The sequence below is a fragment of the Solanum verrucosum genome, unplaced genomic scaffold (genome assembly GCF_900185275.1).
Source record: "Solanum verrucosum unplaced genomic scaffold, falcon-dt-bn FXZP01000108.1, whole genome shotgun sequence".
NCBI lineage: Eukaryota > Viridiplantae > Streptophyta > Magnoliopsida > Solanales > Solanaceae > Solanum > Solanum verrucosum.
The window spans coordinates 4048995-4073704 of record NW_026020274.1 but is presented as its reverse complement, the minus strand read 5'-3'; the positions used below and the strand labels follow the sequence as shown (position 1 = coordinate 4073704).

Here is a 24710-nt window from a genome sequence, read left to right as displayed (position 1 = left end):
ACTAGATGTTTTAGAGAATAAAAAAATGTATATAAATAGTGACATAAGTTTCTATCAATGGATATTATAATGCAAAAAATTTTATGTACAGCGGCCAAAATATTATTCATAGGAATTTGGGGCGCATTTATTTTACAACCAAAAAATTGGTAGGGGGGCAGAGTATTAAATTAAATTCATATGTTCAAAAAAATGTGGGGGAAGGGGGGTGGACCTGAAATTAAAGAGAATAAGAAAAGTAAAATTGTATACCTATGATGAAAATATTTGATTGGAAGCGTCATCTTCAAAAATGAAATAACGTGTGAATTTGGTTAGTTTTGACATTAAATAGTAAATGAAAAATAAAAAAATAAAATAACAATTTTATCAACGAATAACACTTAATTTTCAATAAAAAAAATCATACTTACCTAGAAAAGATATATAAATGTATAAAAGGTTGAAGAAGTTAAGGTTATTATTGGTTCCTGAAAAAAAAAAGGTTGCTATTCGTAGAATAAGCAGAAATATTATAGATTAAGAACAACAATATAAAAATAAGAGAAACAATAGAAGATAAGTTTTATTTTCTTTTTTCAAATATTTAAAACGACATTCTTAAAACTTTTTTTTTTTGGAATACATTAGGGAATATCAAAAGATCTCATAATTATGATTTATGATATTAATCTCTACAAAGGAGGTGATGGTGTAACCGTGTAAGTATTACAACTCATAAGGAGGAATTATACTCCATCTGTTCTTTTCTAGTTGTCATATTGTATTTTTGAAAGTCAATTTAAATAATTTTCAAAGTTAAATTAAATTACATTAATTTAATATTTTAAACTAAAGATTTAGATATTAAAAAATTATCTGAAAAGTATTATAAATTACAAGTTTTTGCATACAATATAATGAAAAAAAATACATCGTAAAATACTAATCAATTTTTTATTATTGTTTGACTCTAAAAATAAATAATTAAAGGAAGTAATTAAAAATTATGAATATCCATAATTAAGAAATAATAATATTTACAATGATTTAAACAGTTGAATTTTATTTTTTTTTGATAAAAATTTATTATTAGAGTAAGAAAAGTCTAGATGGTCCTCATTGGCTCCTCAAAATTAAAAAAATTATGACATTATTATTATTATTATTTATTCAAATTTTGACCTCTTTTGATCACTTAATTAATTCTACTCATATTCCTAATAAAATATGATAAAAAAATCCAAATTTATGACTATGGTCTTATTTACTTATAAATAATATACACACTCACAAAAAAGAAGAAGATAGAACTATTTAGCCAATGCATATCAACTTCTCCCTTTGAGCCTCATTTATTATCACATTCCATTTAACCATTTTTTTGTTGAAGAAAATTATTATCAATGGCAAATTTGATTTCAAAATCAACAAAATTTAACCATTTTCTTCTAAACACAAGGGTTCGTTTCTTCTCACCATTTACAACTTCTTCCGGCAACGGCGGTGGTGGTTTTATTAAGCCGACGGGGAGTTTTTCCGGCGAGTCTGCCGCCATTTTTCGGCCGGAACGTTACCAGTCCGGTAAAGCTGGAGAGCAGCTAGATACAATTGACTATGAAGAAGTTGAAAATCAGGTAATGTGTTTTACTATTTCCTTTTGATAATTTTTTTAGCGACAAAATCAGAAATTTATATCAATGAAAAAGAACTACTATTAAAATGTCATATTTGGAATTTAAACATGTGATCGATCGAAACAACTTTTGAATTCCTAATTTACCAAAAAAATCATTTTTTAAAAATAATAGTAATGTTTAGTTAAATTTCTGCACACTTTAATTTGTTTTACTACATTAATATCGAATAATTATATATATATATAATAAAATTGGAAGATAATAAGAAGTTACATAGTAGTATTAGTTTTGAGAATTTGAATTCGAAATTTCAGGAACTTTAATAGATTCTAAGTTAAAAAGTTTATTTAATTTTAAAATAATAATAATAATGAAAAAAAGTCATAATAATAATTCAAGAAAGTTTGGTTTTAGGCGATTTGAACAAAAGTGACTCACCATCACCTTGACGTGTTTCATTTTGAGATGTTTGAAAAGAAGTTTCGCATTTATCCAAGAACACAAAATAATTACATTTGCCAAGTGTAAGCGTTAGATCGTTTGATAGGTGAAATAAGAAAGTATAATTTTAGTATCAAATACATTAGAATTATTTTACCTTATCATTTAATGATAGACAGTGAAATAAGTTATCTCATATAAATAGTGAAATAATATACTCTTTATAAGCTATGTTAATTTTAAAAATATTCTAATATATCTTATTTCACCAATCAAACGACACTCCATTATGGTTCAACTCTTTTTACTATTGAATACCTTCATGACGTGTAACGTTTAAGAGGTAAAAAATATATATTTTATATTATAAGATACAACGTGAGTTATTTTTTTTATTCCGATTAAGAAATAAATCATGTGTCAATAGTAATAAAATAATATAAATTAGGTGGGGTGGGCCATTATAATGACATGACAGAGATAGTCCTTTTTACATCAATTTTGACTGAAAAAACAATTGATTATTGCAAAAGATAAACACTTTTTGGAGTGAATTATAAATGGATAGCCACACAAAAAAAAACCTTAAATCAAATCTCAGTTCTGACTTCTGAGGAAATATTGGGTAAAAAAATACAGAGAGTTTGATTTAGGGTCATTTGGATCTTGTCATATAAAATTATTATTTGAAATTATGATATCAAGCTCAAATTTTGTTTGAATATTTGATCTTAAAAAAATTAAAATTTTATTTGTTTTAACAAATATAAAAATATCATAATTGTTATAGCAAAGAGATCAAAATATCATAAAATGACTAAACTATAGTTTATAGCAAAGGGATCAAAATATCATAATTATTTTATAAGTAAGTCTTCGAAATTAAATTTTTAAATATACATAATTTTATAAAGATTCATTAGTCAATAATAATAGTAATTAGTTGTTCTTTAATATAATCTTTTCACATGGTATAAATCATTTCTATGTCGAGCATGAGTTTTTCTTTTGCAAAATTTAGACTGATGAGACTTTTTTTTTAAAATGTAAATTTATGAATCAAGATTTTTATTTAAAAAAATTAAAATCATGATTTGAAATTTTAGATTTATGGCCCCAAATTGCATATTGAGACACTAATTTAAAACCATAACTTTATATCCCTTTATATGATATGTCCAAACGCAAACTTAAGAATAATAATTTGTTAATAGACTTTAATTCCCAAAAGAGTAGTTACTCTTTTAGTTAGGTTAGACTTTTATGAAATCGATTTTAATTGTCTTTATGTATACAATAAATTCAGTTGTCAGATTGTTAGGTAAGATGTTGTTAAATCATTTTTATTCGTCTTTAATTCCGTAAATACTTTATCTTTTTTTTTTTCTAATTTGGGTAAGGAAAATGGAAAAGGGAAAGAGGTTGCCAAATAGGGAATATAATATTTACTGTCAAGAGCCAATCAATTGAGCTACTAAGTTCTTCTTTAGTTCGGTTGTTAACAGGGGGCTCTAATAAATTGATGGTCTAAAGCAAAATCTGAATGGAGGCCTTAAATTCGAATATATATTTTTTATGAAGTTTATTATAGCCAATTATTTAATCTTTCTTGAGACATACTCCCTCCGTCCCTATTTACTTGTCCATATTTCCTCTTTTAGATGTTCCTATTTACTTGTCCATTTTGACAAATCAAGAAATGACAAAAAAAAAAAATTCCTATTATACCCTCATTTAAACTTCCCCCAACATTGATTAGTTATCTTGAATAAATTTATTTTGGAATCATAATTAATAAGGGCAAAATTGTAACTTCACTATGCTAATCATTGTTGCCTTAATATGTGTGTCATTTCTAAAGTGGACAACTAAATAGGGACGGAGGGAGTAGTACTCATAATTTGTCAAACTTCTATTACTTCCTTGCTCTTTTATGAAAAATTTATATTTTATACAAATTATACGCAATATTTTTAAAAAAATATGTATAACCTATTGTATTTTTAAAAAATGAGGCCCCTCAAATTTTTGGGCCTTAACGCAGTTGCTTTTTTTTCAAAGCTGTAGAGCCGCTACTGGTTGATAATATTGCATGCTTTCTGTTTTGATTTATTTATTTAATTCTAACTTGATACTGTGTTTAAGAAAATAAAGAAGAAACTTTAACGGTATAATCTTAAGCTAAAGATATGAGAATGTATTAGAATATTTTTAATATTTTTTTGTGATCTTAATATATCCTATGAAAAGTCGAAATTAAAAATTACCAAAAAAATGAGATATTTGTAAAAATAGAACAAGAAAAAATAACTTGACGGATGATATTAACCAGTCAAGTTATTTTTCTTCTAGAAATTTAACATAAAATATCTAAATTTTCTTCTAAATCAAATATATAATCACCCTTTCTTGACGTCTCCGTCATGTGTAGGCAGCCATGTGATACATGTTACACTTGTCATTGGTGAACACTACAAAACAATGTCTCCTTTTATTGTTCCTTCGAAATTCATGAATCCATTAATTTTACTACTTCATATAATATGTTGGGATTCCTAAAAATCCTCTTCTCCAATTGTAAACAAACTCATAGAATAGTTAGTAAAAAAGCATTTAGCCAATCTATTACACTTGTTGGTTTTTCATCAACAAGACTTTTATCATTGAAAGAACAATCTTCTCTGTTTGCTGAAAATGATGATGATTTTCAGGTTATTATCATTTGATCAAGTTTTATTTGTAACGACACGTACAATGATGATTCATGTAATTAATGTTGGAATTGGCAGGTGATGGATTTTCCTGGTGGAAAAGTTCCAATTACTTCTCAAATGAAGTTTATTTCGGAGTCGTCTGAAAAGAGATTACCTTGTTATAGAGTTCTTGATGATGATGGTTATCCACTTCCAGGGACAATCTTTGAGGGGGTAATTTCAAAACTCATTTCTATTGAATTGAAAACAAAAATAATAAAATGAATTGAAATTTGATGCATTTATTTGGTTAGGTCAGCAAAGAATTGGCAATAAAGATGTATAGTTCAATGGTGACACTTCAAACTATGGATACCATTTTTTATGAAGCACAAAGGCAGGGGAGGTTGTCTTTTTATCTCACAACTGCTGGAGAAGAAGCTATCAACATAGCATCTGCTGCTGCTCTCTCCTTAGACGACTTCGTGTTACCTCAGGTATTATTATTGTTATTCACAGACGAATTCAAGATCGTAGGTTCAAAATAAGTGTAATCTTTTTATTTTGGCACTTTCTTGTATCATGTTTAGTAGCATTTTTTTTGTTCTAATAGATTTTAACAATAGTTTCATGATCCTACAACCGGGAAATGATGTAATTCAATATGTTGTTGTACATTGCAGTACAGGGAAGTAGGGGTTATATTATGGCGCGGTTACCCCTTGGAACAGGTTGCCAATCAATTGTTCGGAAACAAGTTTGATTATGGAAAAGGAAGGCAAATGCCATGCCACCATGGTTCTAATGAGCTCAATTACTTAACTGTTTCTTCGCCAATCGCGTAAGAATCTCAAAGTTTTTAGCATTTTCCCTTAAGATTCAGGATATTCCATCTAAACAATTTTCTGCTCCAAATTCCATTTTCCTCAGAACACAGATTCCTCAGGCCGTGGGCGTTGCTTATTCCCTCAAAATGGAAAAAAAGGAGGCTTGCGCGGTCACTTACTTTGGAGATGGTAGCACCAGTGAGGTAATTAAACTAAGCAAAATAACGCGACTTTTAGGCAAATTCTACGTCAATTGGCTGATTTTTTCGTGATGTAATTTGCAGGGAGATTTCCATGCTGCATTAAACTTTGCAGCGGTACTGGATGCTCCTGTTGTCTTTATATGCCGCAACAATGGATGGGCCATTAGCACTCCTATAAACCAACAATTTCGAAGTATTTTCCTAAAACTCATTTGATATACAATGCACCTTTTACTAGGAATTTTCTCCAAGGTAGATTTTCTGATGTCTTGTTATGTCAGGTGATGGAATCGCCTCTAAAGGACAAGCGTATGGTATTAGAAGCATTCGTGTAGATGGCAACGATGCCTTGGCAACTTATAGTGCTATTCGTGCAGCTCGCAAAATGGCAATTAAGGAACAAAGGCCAATATTAGTAGAGGTAAAAACTCACATCAGAGTTCAAGTTACAACACAATGTTGCAAAATCTGGACTGAATCTTGAAATTGTTAAACATAAATCACTCTTATAAGTACTAGACTTGACATTCTTTGTGTAACTTTTAGGCCATGACATATAGAGTAGCTCACCATTCAACATCTGATGATTCAACCAAGTATCGACCCGTGGAGGAAATCGAACACTGGAAAACAGAAAAAAGTCCAATATCAAAATTCAGAAAATACATTCAAAGAAATGGCTGGTGGAATGATGAAAATGAATCGGAACTTCGCGGAGACATCAGAAAACAGGTTCAATATTGGCAGAACAACATTGATCTTCATCTGATATCTGCTAAATACTTATAACTACTTCTTGAATCAGGTGTTGGAAGCTATTCAAGCAGCAGAGAAGGTGGAGAAACCTTCATTGACAGATTTGTTTACAGATGTTTATGACAAAATGCCATTAAATCTTCAAGACCAAGAGAAATTTGTTAAGGATGCTGTTAGAAGATTCCCAAAAGAATATCCTTCTGATGTTCCTATATAAGCTTATAGTGTGTTATGATTAGGGGCAGAGCTACAGCTTCACAATTACTTCATTTGTGTTTAAATATTCGCGTTATATGTATAATTAATTAGTAAGCTCTTATCTTCTAGAATCCAAAACTCATAAACTCAGAATCCCAACTCCGTTTCTGAATAGCTAGCTAGAATGCAACTATATATATATATATAAATAGCTACATTAAAAACAAAAGTTCTGAAACAAATTCTTGACTTCATCTCTCGTCTAGTATATGTTAATGGTATTAACTTTCTCTCTGTTGATGGCTTGATTTTATAATGAGTATGTTATAGTTATTCAATTTGTATATGTCAATTAAGAAAAATGCATTTGAGTATACTCTATTCTCTTTAGATACTACTTAAGAAATTTCACTGAATTATTGTTGTGATTGATTATTAATAGTGGATTTATTTTGGAAAACAAAATTTTCATATTATCTAATGAAAAACACAAGTCTACTACTATTAGAATGACATATCAAACATTGTATTTAAAAGAGAAAATCTTTTATTTTTATATAAGTTACTTTTTAAAAAGACATAATAATAAAAATTATTGGTCATCTAACTCTAATTCTATTAATGAAATTTATATAAGAAATATTTGATGAATATTTTATAATTATAATTTTAATGCATATTATTTTATTTGTTTGACAAAATTTATTTAAAAGAAACTTTTGTAAATTAATTAGTGCATTATGCAAATATATTTTTGAGTAAATTTTATGTTTAGCAAACATAAAAATATATTTGTATGCTATATAACTATAGTTTGCATAAGCATCAGATTTGTATAAATCGTTGGCAGCCTCTCGTTTGTATAAAGCGCAGCGATTGTATATGTATATCGGTTAGATAATTGTATATATGTAGCTACTATGTATATGTATCAATGATTGTGTTTGTATATCTGCATAATATTTGAATTTGTATACGATTGAATTGAAATAAAACATTTGTATATCAAATCTCTCTCTCGCTTTATACAACACAAAGTATAGATTGTAATTTGTATAATTTATGTTTGTATAAAGCGAGAAAAAGAGAAAGGGAAAAGAAAACTGGTAGGTGAAGATCTGTATTTGTATAATTATAAGTATATAGGACGAAAATATATGTATTTGTATATATAATTTTCTCTCGCTTTATACAAACATAAACGCAATTTATACATTTGTGTTTGTATAAAGTGAGAGAGGCAAGGGAGAATGGAGAACGAGATCTGGGAGAGTGGGGAGCGTGATTCGCTGGGGAGAGAGGCGAATGACAACTGTTTGCTACAAATTACAATTAAATGAAACTGTGTTATAACATTTAATTTGAATTAATAGTTTACTATTTTATACAATTTTCCCTATATTTTATTGTATAAAAAAATGAGGAAAAAGAAGAAGAAATATCATTGTTAATTATCGAGATGTGTTACATCACTTTATCTATTCCTAACTTTGTATTATATACTGTATAAGATATATAAGCACAAACCTAATATATATTACTAATACTATCTCAATTTATATGACACTGATAAAATTTTAAGAGTTAAACAATTTTTTCTTTGATCGTAATTTTTAAAACTAATTTAAGCTATTAATTATTGTGATTCATAGTACTTTTAACATAATTTGTAAATATATAAATAATTGAAAATGCCTTTACTTCACTAGTCCCTCTATTTCAATTTATGCGACACAATCAAATATTTTTTTAAAAATAATTGTAAAGAATAAGAAGTGGTGGATCAATTTTCATAAGTTTAGTCAATAATGTGAAATACTTATACAAATAAAAATATGAAAGAAACAAGAAAATGTAGGATCGTTTGTGTACTTGGCTAGTCAAGCATGGCATGAGCTATAATTATATAGATTTTTAGGCTTATATTATCAAGAAATAGAGACTTTACAAGTTGTTTGGTAGGATGTATAAGAAATAAACCTCTATACAACATTAATCCAAAATAATTGAGCTTTAATATAGATGCTGAACAGGAGATCGAAGAAAAAAGGAAATAGCTATACACACAAAATTTTTAATTGCCGGCCCAAAACTAATAGTAGTAGTAAATATTTTTTCATGAAAATAAAAGATTGAAATACATATAGATGAAAATGGAGTTCTGTTTCACTTAGGACATTCACAAGGATTGAGAAGAATAAAAGATAAGAGAAGAGGACGTATGAGCTAATCGAAGAAGATGACATCCAATATGCATTTGCTAAAACCCTCTTTCTCTCCTCCTAAAACCCTACCCAGATACTCTTCATCTCCATTCACCGCTTTCAATTTGCACCTAAAACCTCGCCGGAATTCCCTCTATATTGGCTCAAAGCCCTTCAATGTCTACCCTTGTAAAGCTGCTGCCTCCACTTCCAGTTCCGATTCTAACTCTGCTGGTGATGAAACTGAATCAGCTCAGCAGCTGTTTGAGGTTAGCTTTCTCTCTCTCTTTTTTTTTCTTGAATGATGTGGTTTTGCGCATGCTTGCATTGATGTAGATGGGAAGAATTTTTATTAGTTTTAGATTTTTTCATGCTAATTTGCTGATTGCTGATTAGTATTACCTTGGTTTTGAAGGTTAAATTTACGGAATTTGATAATCGAATTTTTGCTTGCTGCCGAAACATAATACTTATAACAATTAGTTAACTTAGGAATCCTATTAGGGTGATGGAGATTGCATGAATTGTTTTGTTGAATGAATTCCGTGGAACTTGATACAGAGTTATTCCTTTTGGTTACCGGATGCTCTAGTTGGTTGCAGAATTTTTATCTGTTTATGGGAATTTATTGAACAATCTCAAGTATGATTATGATTCCTGAGATAACCATATTTTGCATTATTCGGATTAGAAGTACGTGGTAAAACAATTAAGGGTTAACAACAACTAAATAATTATGACTTGTTACTTCAGGTTACATACAAGAAATTAGTTTTAATGCTATGATTTGTTTAATGGGATCTCAGAAACTGAAGGAGGCAGAGCGTGAAAGGATAAATAATTTAGAGGAGTTTGAAAGAAAGGCAAATGTTCAATTAGAGAGGCAGCTTGTGCTGGCTTCAGAATGGAGTAGGAAATTGCTGGCCATGCAGGGAAAGCTGAAGGGGACAGAGTGGGATCCTGAAAATTCTCATAGGATAGACTACAGTGAATTCCAAAACCTTCTGAATGCAAACAATGTGCAGTTTATGGAGTATTCGAACTACGGACAGACAGTTTCAGGTTAACTATTCTCTATGTGTTTCTTATTTTCATTTTGTTATGATGCTTGATTGAGCTTTGTACACCATATGTTAAGCAATAGAAGGTCTTCCTGCGATTGAGCATCATAACAAATTAAAAGAATTTATTTCTAGGTAGCAGACAACTTTTCCGTCCAATACACATGGTGAAAATTGGGTAAGTGTGTGTGGTTGGAGCACTTCTTGTATGGTTGCACCTCCCAAGAAAATTGACAAATCACCCAACTAAACTATTGTGCATGCATTTAGGTAAAAGGTTACAAATTAAAAGAATATGATTCTAGGTATTAGTACCTTTGGGGATCTCCGATAAAATTCTAGGTAGTGAAAGGCTTGGAAGTCATTGTTACAATCTATTGTTAATTTCTGACAATATCTAACCTTATCAACTTAGTTATCACTTATCAAGATGTTTTTTCTCTAGGAATCAGTTATGCAATATCTAATAGATGGTATCTTACCGCATTCCCAAGTTTGTTTATTTGGTTTCCGGTTTATTTGTAGTGATTCTTCCATATTACAAGGATGGAAAAACAAATCGTTCAGGAGGGGACACTAAAAAGGAAATTGTTTTCAAGCGTCATGTCGTTGACCGGATGCCAATAGATAGATGGAATGATGTTTGGAGGAAGTTGCATCAACAACTTGTAAATGTTGATGTGTATAATGTGAATAACATCCCTGCTGAAGTTTATTCTACTGTCGCGACAGCAGTTGTGTGGTCTATGCGGCTGGCACTTTCAGTTCTATTGTACATTTGGATTGATAATAAGATGAGACCAATTTATTCAAAATTAATACCTTGCGATTTGGGCAGCCCTCCCAAAAAGATAAAAGAGCCACTCAAGCAGCGTGCCCTTGGTTCATTAGGAAAAAGCCGGTAATTGAAAACTTTCACTGCTTGTTATATGTTTATTGACTGTAAACTTCCTTTCAATTTTGTATGTTCTAGAGAAGTTGGATTTATACCTTTCCTCGCATTTTATCAAGTTTCGTCTTTGTCACTGTAAAGCTTGAAATTATGTATGTTTTGAATCAGATGGGTTTTACTGTGAGCTTTGATAGGTATAGTTGTCCTTTAGGACCAATTTCCCTGATGACTTTGAACTTATCTATGAAAGTGAGAAACCCGAAATGCGGCACAAGTTCAAAGTTCATATGTATGTCTAGTTCACATGGGTAGAATTTAGCGACAATATGGCATTTAGAGTAGGGTATAGGAGGAGAGTAAGATTTTGGAGGTATAAGTGGTGCGTGGATAATGCTTTGAACATTGCATTCCCCAACTTATATAACATTCAAGCCGAAAGGGGATGACAATCTAGCGAGTTTGGAGATTACAAGATGGGGAGGCTATTGTGATTTGCAGTTTAGGAGAAATTTTTTGGAAATAAGAAGAGGTGGAGTTCCTAAGTTTGTTAGAGTTGTTGCATAAACAAGGATGCTCACCAAAGGGACATGATGTATGGGAATGGGGTTTGGGGAACAATAGAGACTTTTATGTCAAATCATTTTATGAGAAGCAGCCATGCAGCAGGGGGCTGGTAGATCGTTAGATCTGGAGTTCTCACAAGGCCAGGCGACCGGAATTCCAGTTTCGGCAAGCTGGTTTATGTAAATCTAGGGCTGAAGGGAACTCGTTCCGACTTTTCGAAGGGTGACGACCACTCTAGGTTGCTGGGCGAACCGGGATGGAAGTGGTTCTAGGGTTGGTTCACCTCCGGTGAGGTCGCCGGAGCCGGAAAATGCCTTGGGTCCGGCTGGAAAATCTCAGATCCTGAATTTTGAACCTGCTTTACTGGTTCCAACTCCATTTTTGCTTCTTCTAAGGGAGAAAGGGATGCTAGTCATGTTTTTGGTAACTGTTAACTGTTTTTGGGTACTAAATATGGCTGTTATGATGTTCAGGAAGATGATGTGTTGCCATTAGCATGTTTTGAGGAAGGTAGAAGCTTGATTAGTAGGGAGGGAGAGAAATACTTGAAGTTCGGGGAATTTTCGGGGGTGGTCTTTGAAGGGAAGGAGGGTAGGGTGTTAGAACTCCTTCGAGACATTGAAGAAGAGGCAAAAGGGGTTAGAGAAAAGGAGATTGTTGACATGAGGGTGGGTAAGGAAAGGAGTTTGCGGAAGGATAAAAAGGAAGAAGGTAACTTGCTGGAGTACAAGAGGAGAGGTAGGAGTAGGAGTAGGAGCGGGGGTATAGGAGATTGGAGGACTGCTGGTGAGGGTAAATTTTAACCTATTGGTGTTCAAGAGGAGATGTAGGAGTAGGAGTAGAGTGGGGGTACATGAGATGGGAGGATGTGTGTGAGGGTAAAGTTGTTGATTATAGAAGTAAAAATTATTTCTTAGAATGTGAAAGGGGGATGAATGACCCAATAAGAGAGCTATTACTAAAATGGGAGTAGGGAGTTTGGGGGGGGGGGGGGGGGGGGGGGGAGGACTTTGGTGCCTTTAAGAGAAGTCTTGAGGTGGGTGGTGGATGGGCAAAATATGATTGGGTTTCGGCATTAGGGAATGCATGGGATATCAAAGTTTTTGGGGATGACAGAAAATTAGGTGATGGAGGTAAGTAAGGGGAGTATATGATCGCAATGCGGGTAAAATCTTAGGAAGTGGTGAGGAGCTATGCTTCGGGGGAAGGGGGGTGTACGGCCCGGTGGGGGAGGGAAGTAAAGAGAGTTTATGGGAAGAGATATCCACTATTATGATAGGGTGGGAGGTCCCTTGGGTGTTAGGAGGGGATTTTAACACTATAAGATTTCATGAGGAGAGAGTGGATTGCAAGGGTGATCTCTAGGGCGATGGAGGAGTCCTTAGAGTTTGTTGATAACCAATATCTTATTGATCTTCCTTTGACAGGGGCAAATTTTACTTGGGCCAGAGCAGGTGATTCCACATCAAAATCAGACTTGTTAGATTCTTGGTATCCACTGATTGAGAGGAGTTGGTCCCAAATGTGTTGCAAATCCCATTACCTAGATTGACCTGATCATGCGCTTATCTTGCTAGATGGGAGTAGAAGGAGCAGTTTGCGCATTCCGTTTAGATTCAAGAACATGTAGCTCAGAGAACTAGATTATGTGGATATAGCAAATAGGTGGTGGAATGGGTCTGAAGTCTTTGGGATACTTTCTTTCTGTCTTGCTAGCATATCCAAAGAAATGGGGAGGGCTTGGAGTGAAAGATTTCAGGATGTACAATAAAGCTTTGTTAGGGAAGTGGATATGGAGATTCGGGATGGAGGAGAATGCTCTTTGGAGGGGGGCGGTGGATAAATATGGTATAATGGATGGTGGATCAAGTATCAAAAACATTGTTACTTTGTTTAGGTATGGTTTGTGGAGGAGTATCATGAAGGGGTGAGAACATTTTTGTGGACATATCTCTTTCAAGGTTGGGGGACGGAAGTAGGATTAGTTTGAGGACACATAAGTGGTGTAAGGAGATCGAGTTGAAGGAAGCCTTTCCTAATTTATATCGTGAATCTGGCCAGCGAGAGAGGACAATCCAACTAATTTGTAGGTCTCATGAGGGTGTTATCCACTGCGACTTAAGATTCAAAAGGAACCTAAATCATTGTGAGATGAAAGAATTTCACAATTGATAGAGCTTTTGTATAGCCTAGACACACCAAACAACTTAATGGATGTAGGGAGGTTGCAAGAGAGTGGTGATGGCTTATTCACCGTTAGCTCTTCTTATAAGAAGTTGCTAGTGAGAGAGGAAGGTACTTACCCCCAAGACTCCATTTGGATCGCTAGAGCACTAAGGAAGGTTTGTTTCTTTGTATGGTTGGCGGCAAGGGGTGTGTTATTAACAACGGAGAATCTAAGAAAGAGGAGAGTCATCTATATTAGTTGGTGTTTCATGTGTAAAAGGGAAGGTGAAAGTGTAGATCATCTTTTTTTGCATTATAAGGTGGCTAGTCGGTTATGGAGGGTGGCCCTAAATTTGTTTGAGATGCAATGGGTCGTGCCGGGTACAGTGAGGGAGGCCTTGCAAAGTTGGACTCATAAAAGGGGAAAGAAAGCCCGAGGGCCTGGTACATTGCCCCCTTATCAATCATGTGGGTCATTTGGAAAGAGAGGAATATGAGGGCTTTTGAAGGCGTGGAACTTGATATTGTTAAAATGAAGAGTAGTGTTTCGTCCCTAGTTTCTTTTTGGTACTTGCGAGGTCCCAATTTGTATAGAGGATTGGATCTCTTCTGTTGAGAACCATATTTTGGTGTAGGTTCTCTTTTTTTGGTGTATGGCTTGTATATAGGGTTCCCCCAAATATTAATAAAATTATTTACCTTGTAAAAAGAAGAGAAGATGTTGACCAGGGAGGAGATTGACTATCCTTATGGTTTGATTTGGATTTCTGTGATTCCAAGAGATGTGTATTTTTCTTTCACTTGGTTAGTAGCTAGAGGGGGTAATCATGACACCGAGAATTTAAGGAAGAGAAAACTCTCTTATGTCAGTTGGTGGTTTATGTGCAAGGGCCTGGGCATGTTAACCATCTTCTTCTTCATTGCTGGTCTGTCTCGACTCTCGAGATTATGGTGGGAAACTCTAGCATGGTTTGGAGTACAATGGGTGATGCCAGTCACTTTGAAAGCAATGTTGACCAGCTGTAATTGTGGCAGACGGAGGAAAAGACATAGGGTTTGGAACGTAGCTCCATTAGCACTTAGTGGATTGTGTGGAGAGAAATAAATAGGAGAGCTTTTGAAGGGATGGTGATAAATTTAGTTTAGTTGAGGAGTAGCCCTCATCCCTTACTGATTTTTGGTGCACCCATGAGATCCCCTTAGGTATAGGAGATTAAATGCCTTTTGTAGAAAAAACATTTGTTTTTGTAGATTTTCTACTTTTTGGCATATCTCTTGTATATGGGCGTTTGTTTTTCCCAAACATCAATAAAATCTTATTACTTAAATAACAAAACACTGTGCGTATCTAATTTTCTTTTTACCATCTGCCATCAGTGCAAAATTCATATCAGCAGAAGAAAAGACTGGTATAACTTTTGATGATTTTGCTGGCCAAGAATATATTAAGAGAGAACTTCAAGAGATTGTTCGAATATTGAGGAATGAAGAAGAGTTTCAAGACAAAGGGATTTATTGCCCAAAAGGTGTGCTTCTCCATGGTCCTCCTGGAACTGGCAAAACACTTCTGGCAAAAGCTATAGCTGGAGAAGCAGGATTACCTTTTTTTGCTGCTAATGGTACTGATTTTGTTGAGGTGAGAAGTACTTGCAATTCCGACACACTTAAATGGAAGAGTAAATTCTAACAGCTGCAAGATTAATAAAGTTTCTTTAATTGACTATTGTTTTGGGCAACAACATCCGCTTACAGGGTTAACCACAGCATGTATGACTATATCTGCTATAATGAACTCCAAAATGAAAGCTACATTCCAGTTATGTTTGGCAAAACCAGATGTAACATTTTCCTGATTTCCCTGCTGATTCAAACAATTGCTTGTTGAAGATACCAAGGTCTTTTTACTTCCCATTTCAAAAAAGAATAAGAAAAGATAACAAGGTTTTCATTAGCTTCTGTTTCTTGAACCTGTATTTATTTCTTGTAAACACTTGCAAGTTTTTTCATTTGTTTCTTTTTTTTGTTTATTAACCTATATATATAAACCTTATTCACTTTTCAATTTTGTTTAAGCTTATTGTCTATAGGTCCTTTAGATCTGAAAGAAACATTGTGGGATATCTTTTTGGATGCTATAATTTAGCACAGCTCGATTGAATGTCTAAAGTCATTCCTTCCTGCTAATAAACTTTTCATAAACATTTACCTGCCTTCTGCGCTATATTTGCTATGCTACAATGCTGAATTGCGGACCATCAACAATCAATATTAGCTCCCCACAAAAGCAGGGATATACTCTAATATGGATTCTTGTAAAGCATATGGATGATTCTCTGATGGCCAGCCCTATGTTGTGGTCTCCCTGGGCATGATTCAATTGTTAATGTCCAAAAACTCCTCAGAAATAATAACCTTATGTGTGTCAGTCTTGGTATGTATCAGTTAGCAAATGTAAAACATCTAATATGTGTGAACATTGTCTTTACTTTCTACAGTACAGTCTAGGAAAATTTACCTAACGGCTAACATATGTTTGGTGTGGAAGTATTTGTTCATCCAATCCAAAACCTTTAGGTTAAGGGTGAAGTGACTTTGGACATTTTCTACCCTTGCACAAACAATGAGGGAGAAGTGCATTGTCTAACTCCATCCCACACGTGTACTAAAGAATTTTTTTTGTTACTAGTATTTTTTAAGTTAGAGAGAGAGAGAGGAGTCTCAGTAGGAGTGAATATGAAGTAGAGGGAGACAAATGAGGCTCAACATGCTAATGAGTGTATCTGCAACAGTTTTAGTGGCTTGATGGGTTGTATTGAGATATATATGTATATATATATATATATAAAAGCCCAGAATAGCTCCATGGGCTGTATTGAGAGAGAGAAGCTATAACGATAGAACAAGAAGAGAGAAAGCTACTGGCTTGATGAGCCTAAATTGAGAGAGATTAGTCAAGTGCCATAGAACATGAATGTAGAAAGCGGTTGTAAAAACGAGTTCTGTTAGCTCTGATTTCATGGTTAAAAAGTGGACCTTGTGCTTAAATAATCAACCTCAAAAGTTAGCTCTTATGATGTTGTCCCAGCCTATACAAGGAGATGATGATGCATTCCCTCCAATTGGTTCTAATACCAATTGTTGTAGATCGAGTATGAAAGCCCAACCCAAAATACTAGATTAAGATGATTATAAAATTCAACATGGTATCAAATCAGCTAAGATATCATGGTTCAGATTTCTCTGCCACTCAAAAAGTGATTTTATCCTTGTATTTTGGCCCTTGAAAAAGAATCTAGCACAATGTGAGGAGGCGTGTTGGACATAATAATAGAGTTATAAAAAGTGTGCTCTCTCTAATAGTTTAAGTTTGAAGATGAGATGGTCACTCAATTTACTTAGTTGGGGATTGTAAAGAGCAAGGATTTGAGAAGTGGAAGTAAATGTGGAGGAGAAGGATCACTTCCTTTGAGTATAAAGAGGAGGTGGTTAAAGTGGATGAATTGGGTAGTGGATCCATCGTCTTCTATTCCGAAGAGCTTGTTTACTAGAATATTGTGTACAAGTTCCTTACTATCTCCATGAGAGTGTTGCGTTCTATTTTGTAATAAATACACCTTGTGTTGTTCATGCGGAAGTCTAAGGCTTTGATATTATTGAAAATGGTAATATTTGAGACCACTGAATTGCTGATTTCAAAGTGCATGTGGGTCCAAAAATGGTGATAGAATTTTCCACCTTCTTTATATCCCTTGCCACTATGTTTAGGTAGACAGTTATCTGTGCTTCTCCTTTGTGCGGTGAAGTTTGGGTGTGCTCTGTTAGTCAGAATTCCTTGTTTGTTTGTCTGTAATAGAGGTGCAGCAAGCATGTCCTCAAAATAGTGTACCCATTCTCTAAAAAATCAGGATCTTTTGCTCTCCTTATCAAACTGAGTTGGTGGCTTCAGGAAATATACTCTTAACAGTCTAACCTTCAACTGTGTAACCAAAGATAGGAAAAATTAGTGGGAGGAAGTAGAAAAGAACAGAAGCATGTTTCGTAAGGCCCTTAGCCTAACCTTCTATACTTCCATAATATGTGGATACTATCTATGTTTGCACTCCAATATTTGATTCAGGAATTTCTCTTTTTAGTTTGGCAGCATTTCTAGCTTCTAACCTTTCACATCTATGCAGATGTTTGTTGGTGTGGCTGCTTCACGTGTGAAGGATCTCTTTTCCAGTGCTAGGTCATTTGCTCCTTCTATTATTTTCATTGACGAGATAGACGCAATTGGCAGCAAACGTGGTGGACCAGATATTGGTGGGGTATGATACACATATTATTCTTTTTTTTTTCATTTTGCATATTTGAAATTATTCTCCCAGAAGCAATTTTCGGTTTTGAGGTATTACTTTTCGCTGGTAATTATTGTATGAAAAGAAGTTTAAGTTCATACGTAACTTGGATGCATGCAATCTTAAGTCTACACCCATTTGCATATGTTTCCATACCCTTCTTCTATCTCTGTTCCTACATGTTATTCTGTACTTTAGTTTGAAACCCATACAACCAACAAACCGGAAAGGAAAGAAAGAGAGGGCGAGTTTTTGGGGGCAAGGGTTTAAATTAAGGGACGTAGATTAACTTCAGCACATCTAGTGGAGAGTTTGTTTTCAGGTGCTCCTTTGTAAATTTGATGATCTTCTTTACTTCGGCTATTATTCACCATTTTTGTATCGACAGATGCAATATTAAATAATTTGTTGGAGACATTATCACTACTACAACAACAGTAACCGTAATTCACTCCCGAACTAGTTGGATTTGGAAATAGGTCTGCTCCGTTGGAGCTGTTTCCTTTCAATAACTTATCTTTACATATAAATTAGGGGTTTCCTGACGCTGGAGGTTATCTGCATTACCAGCATACAGTTCTCCTCTAAACAATCTAAAAAGACTGGAGTCTTGACCAACACTAGACTTGATGTAAGTGTATCAACACTACTATGCCTTAATCCCAACAAGTTGATATCGCTTATAAAGATCTTTTGCCTATATTGTAAGTTTTTCTATAGGTTGCATGGACACTGACATTGTTGGCAAACAACTTCATTTCACATGACTTTAGGTGTATCTCATCTCGTTCTTAACACTTTTTAATAATCATAATGTCATACTTATGGACCAGCATATTTGGAAATCTACGTAGAATTGCAGGTCTCACAATTCTTTTACAAAATTTGCCTTTCACCAGCATAAATATCTTCCTGTTGCACCCTTCTATTCAGCCATTCTATCTTATCTGTTATACCGTTCGCCCAGAATACCGAGTTTTAGATATCTGAATTGTCTAAATTTAGGTATCAATCCCGTCTAATCTCATTTCAATGTCATTCTTGTTTTGGGTAGCTAAATCTAGAATGTGTATATTCTGTATTACTTCTAATACTAAAATCCTTTTTCTCTAGAGTGCTTCTCCAATGTTTCAGCTGGTTCCCTCACTAATTTCATTAATAAATATACATATGGGCTGTACTGGAATAACTTTATACAGTAAACGACATGTATTTTTTTTCTTAGGGTGGTGCAGAGAGGGAACAAGGGCTTCTTCAGATACTGACAGAAATGGATGGATTTAAAGTGTCAACATCACAGGTACATTGTAGTTAAGATGATGGTTTCCCGTAAAGAAGTTATGAGAGCTTCTTAGGTTTGCTGTTAATGCTGGGTTATCAGGTCTTAGTTATTGGTGCAACCAATAGATTGGATATTCTTGATCCTGCCTTGCTACGGAAGGGTCGTTTTGACAAGATTATTAGGGTTGGTTTGCCCTCAAAAGACGGTAGATTGGCCATATTGAAGGTATGTGTCGCTGCACACTAGTGATTGACATCTGTTAATCTTTTGAAGATTGTCTGGAGTTTTTGTGTCAGTATGTTTTGTTTTGATTCTCATTTCAATTCTCTCAGGTGCATGCTCGGAACAAATTTTTCCAGTCAGAAGGGGAAAAGGACACTCTATTGCAGGAAATTGCAGAGCAAACAGAAGATTTTACTGGAGCTGAACTTCAAAATATATTGTACATAATCCTCAACTATAGTTCCTTTTGATTGCATTTGGGGGGACTAGCTCACACCTCCTCCTGTGCAGGAATGAAGCTGGAATTTTGACCGCAAGGAAAGACTTGGACTATATAGGACGAGATGAACTCCTTGAGGCATTAAAGAGGGTAGGTGTAAAAATTGAGATATGCAGCATCTGTTGTATGTTTGATTTAGTACATTATGTTCATGTTATATCATTTAATATTACAGCAAAAAGGCACATTTGAAACGGGTCAAGAAGATAGTACTGAGGTCCCTGAGGAGTTAACACTAAGACTAGCTTACAGAGAAGCTGCTGTTGCAGTTCTTGCTTGTTACCTTCCAGATCCCTACCGACCATTCACTGAGGTTGTTTTCCTATAAATATCATAATCATATTAGTCAATCTTAGTATTTCTTAAATTTGTGACTTGCTCACATTTGTGCCAATTGGTTTCGATATAATGACAGACGGATATCAAATCCATTCGTAGTCACCCCAATATGCAATTCATGGAGATTGGAGGCAGAGTGTTTAAAAGGAAAGCAGATTATGTGAACTCAATAGTCCGTGCATGTGCTCGTAAGTGGGAAATAAAATAGTATTTCTGTTCTATAAACACTTGACGTGAATTTGTCTTATGGATCTTATGTTTGAAATCTCTGTTTCTCGTCTTCACTGTTCATATCCAACAATGATATTTACTATAAGACGGTTAAGTGCACAATGATATTTAAAGTGAACAATGATATATACTTCAAATAAACAAATGTGCTTAATGGGCTGAGATCTGAATAATTCAGATTCAGACTCTTGTTAAGTGCAAATAAATGAGTCCTAAATCTATGCTTTATTATTGTTTTTTTTTTCAAAATTGCATAATATGATCCATAAGTCTAATACTCTGATAGTTGACACAAATTTGAGTATCTACCTTGTTATATACTAGACTAGACTTGTACGTCTCATATAGTGAAATGACGTTTTTCCAAAGTATGTGTTTCAAATCGGTAAGTCACTAATATAAAGGAGACTTCTGGATATTAGACTGCAGTTTTAGCTGTACTTGTTCTCTTGTTTATTCATGATCCCCTTGAGTTTGGTATTTGCTTTGAGAGAATATGCACTGTTAGACAATGTAGATTCAATACAATGGCATGAACATGATGCCAAGGCAAACCCATGGAAATACCCCTTATGTGTACAATATCAATCTGCTTAAAAGGCCACTCTTTTTGTATCTTTGTTTTTTCCTCCTTTTCTTGGTTTGATTCTTTCACATGGGACACTGATAGATTGAATCTGTAGCCAGAGTAATTGAGGAAGAAATGTTTGGAGTTGACAATCTATGCTGGATCTCTGCAAAAGCAACTTTAGAAGCTTCCAGGCTTGCAGAATTTTTGATACTGCAGACAGGGTTGACTGCCTTGGGAAAGGCTTATTACAGATACCAGAGAGATCTCTTACCAAATGTCAGTATATACTAGATCTTGTAAATGTTAAATCTAATAAACATCTAATTTTTAATACAAGTTATTGTGTTTTGCAGCTCCCTGCTAAAATTGAAGCACTAAGAGATGAGTACATGCGATATGCCGTGGAGAAATGCTTATCTATTCTAAAGGAGAACCACGATGCTGTAGAGACAATTACAGGTAAAGTTAGTTAACCTTGATTGTCTAGTCACTTTAAGCATTGTCTTCCCTTTATTGGCGCCGAGTCCATGAGTAAGACTTGTAAAATTGTGCAACTGGTATTGGCCACTTATCGTTGATTGGCTTATGCTTGTGTGTCTGTTGATCAGATGTGTTACTTGAGAAGGGAGAGATCAAAGCCGATGAAATTTGGAGCATTTACAAAAGCTCACCTAAAAGTCCTCAGGTGATTCTTTACTTCTCTTTCCAGTGTTTATTATTGACATAATTGAGGAAAGACTAATGCAATTTTATTCTCTTCTCTTCCCTCCCGAAGATAAGGAAAAAAATTAAGATGGGCCTGCTTATTTCATTAATAAAATATTTTGGAGGATTATGGTTTGGCAGTCTTTGGAGTAGATTTGGCATAACTGCTTTTGTATCGAAACTCTTGGGATTGGGAAACATGTTGCATGTTTAGAGATCTCGAACACCGGTTCCTCAGAAAATGCCATTCTGTTTTCTGTCTGAGGCATACAGGCAACCACTTCTTGCCTTTTTTCCCGATAAAGAGAGTAGGATTTTCGCTTCTTGCCTTTTCCCCTCTCTTGATTGACTAGTCTGATTTAACCTTCACGAACCACTTCACTAGAGCGGTTTTTGAGATAAAGCTGGTAATTCGGTTGATCAAAGAATAGAACTTTGGGGATGAATCCCCTTTCTTGACGGATTGCCTTTGCTCGTTCACAGCTTTGGTGTCTGCATCTAGAGGTTATCCTTCTCTCTATATGCTTCTTAGTGTTATAAGATGGCTCAACATTCAGGTAAGTCACTTTACCTGGGTGCGCACCTGGACTTGTGTCCAGGCTCTTGGGTTACACGTTGCATCGTTTAAGAGAACTAGCACACCTGTTCATTTGGAAAATGCAATGTGGCACAGCACAATCTGACCTACCTTATTATGATTAATCGTAGCTGTTTTTGTTTGATTCACCATTCTGCTGCTGTTAGCATCCTATATATTTGTCCAGGTGACTAGATCAATTGCCGCAACCCCTTCCCCTTTTTTTTGGGTAGCTTATTTTCTCACCTTTTTCAGTAGATTTAAATTGCAATTGATGTTGGGTGAGGATTAGCACAGTGACAGGAACAAGGAGAGGAGACTCAAAGGGGGATGGGGCAATGTGGTGATTCAGGGAAAGTAGGGAGATTAGAAAGTTGAAGGCTTGTGAAGTGGTGGTGAGGGGGTGTACTGCAGATGCTCTTAGTTAAGGCGGCTTTTTCTTGTTCCCCCCCTTCTAATACCCATTTCCTTTTCCCATTATATAACTTACTATTATCATGGCTCTCGATAGCTTTGGAAGCTGCACCTGGGTGCCAAATCCTATTGCTGCATATATGCAAAAAAAGTTACTTGATGGAATATAAACTAAGATTATTCAGGGGGGTAAATCACCAATGAACAAACTACTATCATGGCCTGCAGTGGGTTACAGTTGATTCTTACATAGTACTCTTTTACTTGCCTGTTGTCGTGTAATGGCATTTATAGTTTTAAAGTTTTTTCATTTGTCAGCCTACTGTGAGTCCCATCAATGAATATGGATCCCTTATATATGCTGGACGGTGGGGAGTCCATGGAGTTTCACTTCCAGGGAGGGTGACGTTTGCACCTGGAAATGTTGGATTTGCAACTTTTGGTGCACCTCGACCTATGGAGGTAAGCATGATGGATGCTCTATTAATTGATCTTTATGATGAATACTCATGTATTGATGTCATTTCATGCTTTTATGCAGACCCAGATAGTTAGTGATGAAACATGGAAGCTAATAGATGGCATATGGGATAAAAGGGTCGAGGAAATGAAAGCTGCTGTATCACTAGAAACTGAAGAAGACGAGGAGAAGCCAAAACTTCTGATGGCCAGTCATTTCCTATAGATCCAAGTATCCGATGCAGGTTTTGCCACTAGTCTCTGAACGGCATATATGGTGCTGCTATGGATTTATTTTGTCTGCTTCAATTCCATGAGGATGTAACATCATTTGTGATTACCTGAGTTCGAAGGTCAGATCAGGTTGGCTGGTAAAGCTTGCATTATGCTTGCCCCATTTAAAATAAAAATAAATGAGCATTATTGAACCTGAAAGGGGGTGGGGTGTTAGGTGTAGAGCCTGACCTGTTCACTAAAAGCAAAGATCAAAATAAAGAAGGTGGGCTATTGCTTTATCATAAGCTAAGAGCGGACATCCCAACTCCTTTACATTTCTTAAACTTGACTATAGGATATTAAATGCATGCCTACTGTTAACTTTTTTCTAAGAAAAAGTAAGGGGCATGCCTACTGTTTAACTTAAAATGGCCTAAAATATTATAGGGAGGACTCTACCCATGGACATCATGAAACTGTATACAGTTCACAGAAGGTAACATTTTACAAAACTAAGCTTTTTGCAACTCCCTTCTATTTTGCTTTGCTTCCCAAAAAGTGTCAGTTTCTTTCGCTTCTAGATATCCCAGTATGCAGCTGAAATTGACACGATGAGTTCTTAGATTTATTAACTAAATCCTCTTGTGGCCAAAATCCTCCAACTGGAAATTTTTTAAATGTGTCATACAAGAACCACTTTAAAAGATGAGCCCAAGAAAAGCAACAAAATTAAAAAAAAAAAAAAGACAAACAAAAAACCATCTTTGACTAGTGACCCAGTGAACTTAGGAATCCACATAAAGATGGTAAACTAAACCTTTGGCCTCACCGAGTTGTAAGCATGTGACTATTCCTCAACCTTCACCGTAGCAGGAGTGAGTAACTTGCCATTAATGGCTTAGTTCCTGCAGATGCAATACAGAAACATACTCATTATTATAGCACAACCAAATTTGTTTTGGGAAATATGTTACATCTGTCTGTCCAAAAAGTGCTTATGATACTTTCCTTTTGAGACGTCCCACAAGTTGTTTCCCTTCCTTGAGTGAACATTTTAGTACATTTGAAATACCACAAAATGTTTTACCGGACAGAATTTTCCTTCTTGTATCGTTCTGCTGCATGGAAAGTCAAAATATAACGGACATGTTTTTCAACAAATATCTAAATATTTGTGTTTCTCTTAATAATTATGCTTAGTCAAAGTGCGGCAAGCAAATTGGATGGAGGGGGCTATTAATCAGTGTTCCTCGTACTGATTGACATAATTGGTTGCAGGCAGGCTGCTGCACTCTTCAATCATTGTTTGTTCTAGATATAAGGAGCCAAACACTCACATTACTCGGAGAAGTTTTGACATCAGTAGCATATTATCTCAAAAAAAAGACATCAGTAGCATATTCAGGTATTTTGATATCAGAGCTAGACTCCGGCTATGCTAGAGGATTGATGG

The 24710-nt window shown here is 34.7% G+C and overlaps 2 protein-coding genes across 3 annotated transcripts; both read left to right on the top strand.

The window, feature by feature from the left end:
* The first annotated feature begins 1288 nt into the window (after nucleotides 1-1288).
* LOC125834133 (2-oxoisovalerate dehydrogenase subunit alpha 1, mitochondrial-like) lies at nucleotides 1289-6767 on the top strand. Its single transcript, XM_049513321.1, has 9 exons — nucleotides 1289-1616; nucleotides 4850-4987; nucleotides 5068-5250; nucleotides 5437-5594; nucleotides 5684-5783; nucleotides 5865-5976; nucleotides 6065-6204; nucleotides 6330-6515; nucleotides 6589-6767. The coding sequence occupies exons 1-9, from the start codon at nucleotides 1386-1388 to the stop codon at nucleotides 6754-6756; spliced, it is 1416 nt and encodes a 471-aa protein (XP_049369278.1). The 5' UTR covers nucleotides 1289-1385; the 3' UTR covers nucleotides 6757-6767.
* Nucleotides 6768-8907: 2140 nt separating this feature from the next.
* On the top strand, nucleotides 8908-24629 carry LOC125834002 (probable inactive ATP-dependent zinc metalloprotease FTSHI 4, chloroplastic). Of its 2 annotated transcripts, none has more exons than XM_049513178.1 (17): nucleotides 8908-9210; nucleotides 9748-10003; nucleotides 10528-10903; nucleotides 15002-15260; nucleotides 17800-17931; nucleotides 19187-19261; nucleotides 19343-19468; nucleotides 19576-19685; nucleotides 19757-19835; nucleotides 19921-20058; nucleotides 20161-20272; nucleotides 20999-21162; nucleotides 21240-21345; nucleotides 21495-21571; nucleotides 22901-23044; nucleotides 23124-23286; nucleotides 24536-24629. In XM_049513178.1, exons 1-16 carry the CDS (start codon nucleotides 8977-8979, stop codon nucleotides 23265-23267), a joined length of 2532 nt encoding a protein of 843 aa, XP_049369135.1. In that variant the 5' UTR covers nucleotides 8908-8976; the 3' UTR covers nucleotides 23268-23286; nucleotides 24536-24629. The 2 variants fall into 2 exon arrangements, with proteins under 2 accessions (XP_049369135.1, XP_049369134.1); XM_049513177.1 differs by having other exon boundaries at nucleotides 8930-9210; nucleotides 24540-24629.
* The last annotated feature ends 81 nt before the right edge of the window (nucleotides 24630-24710 follow it).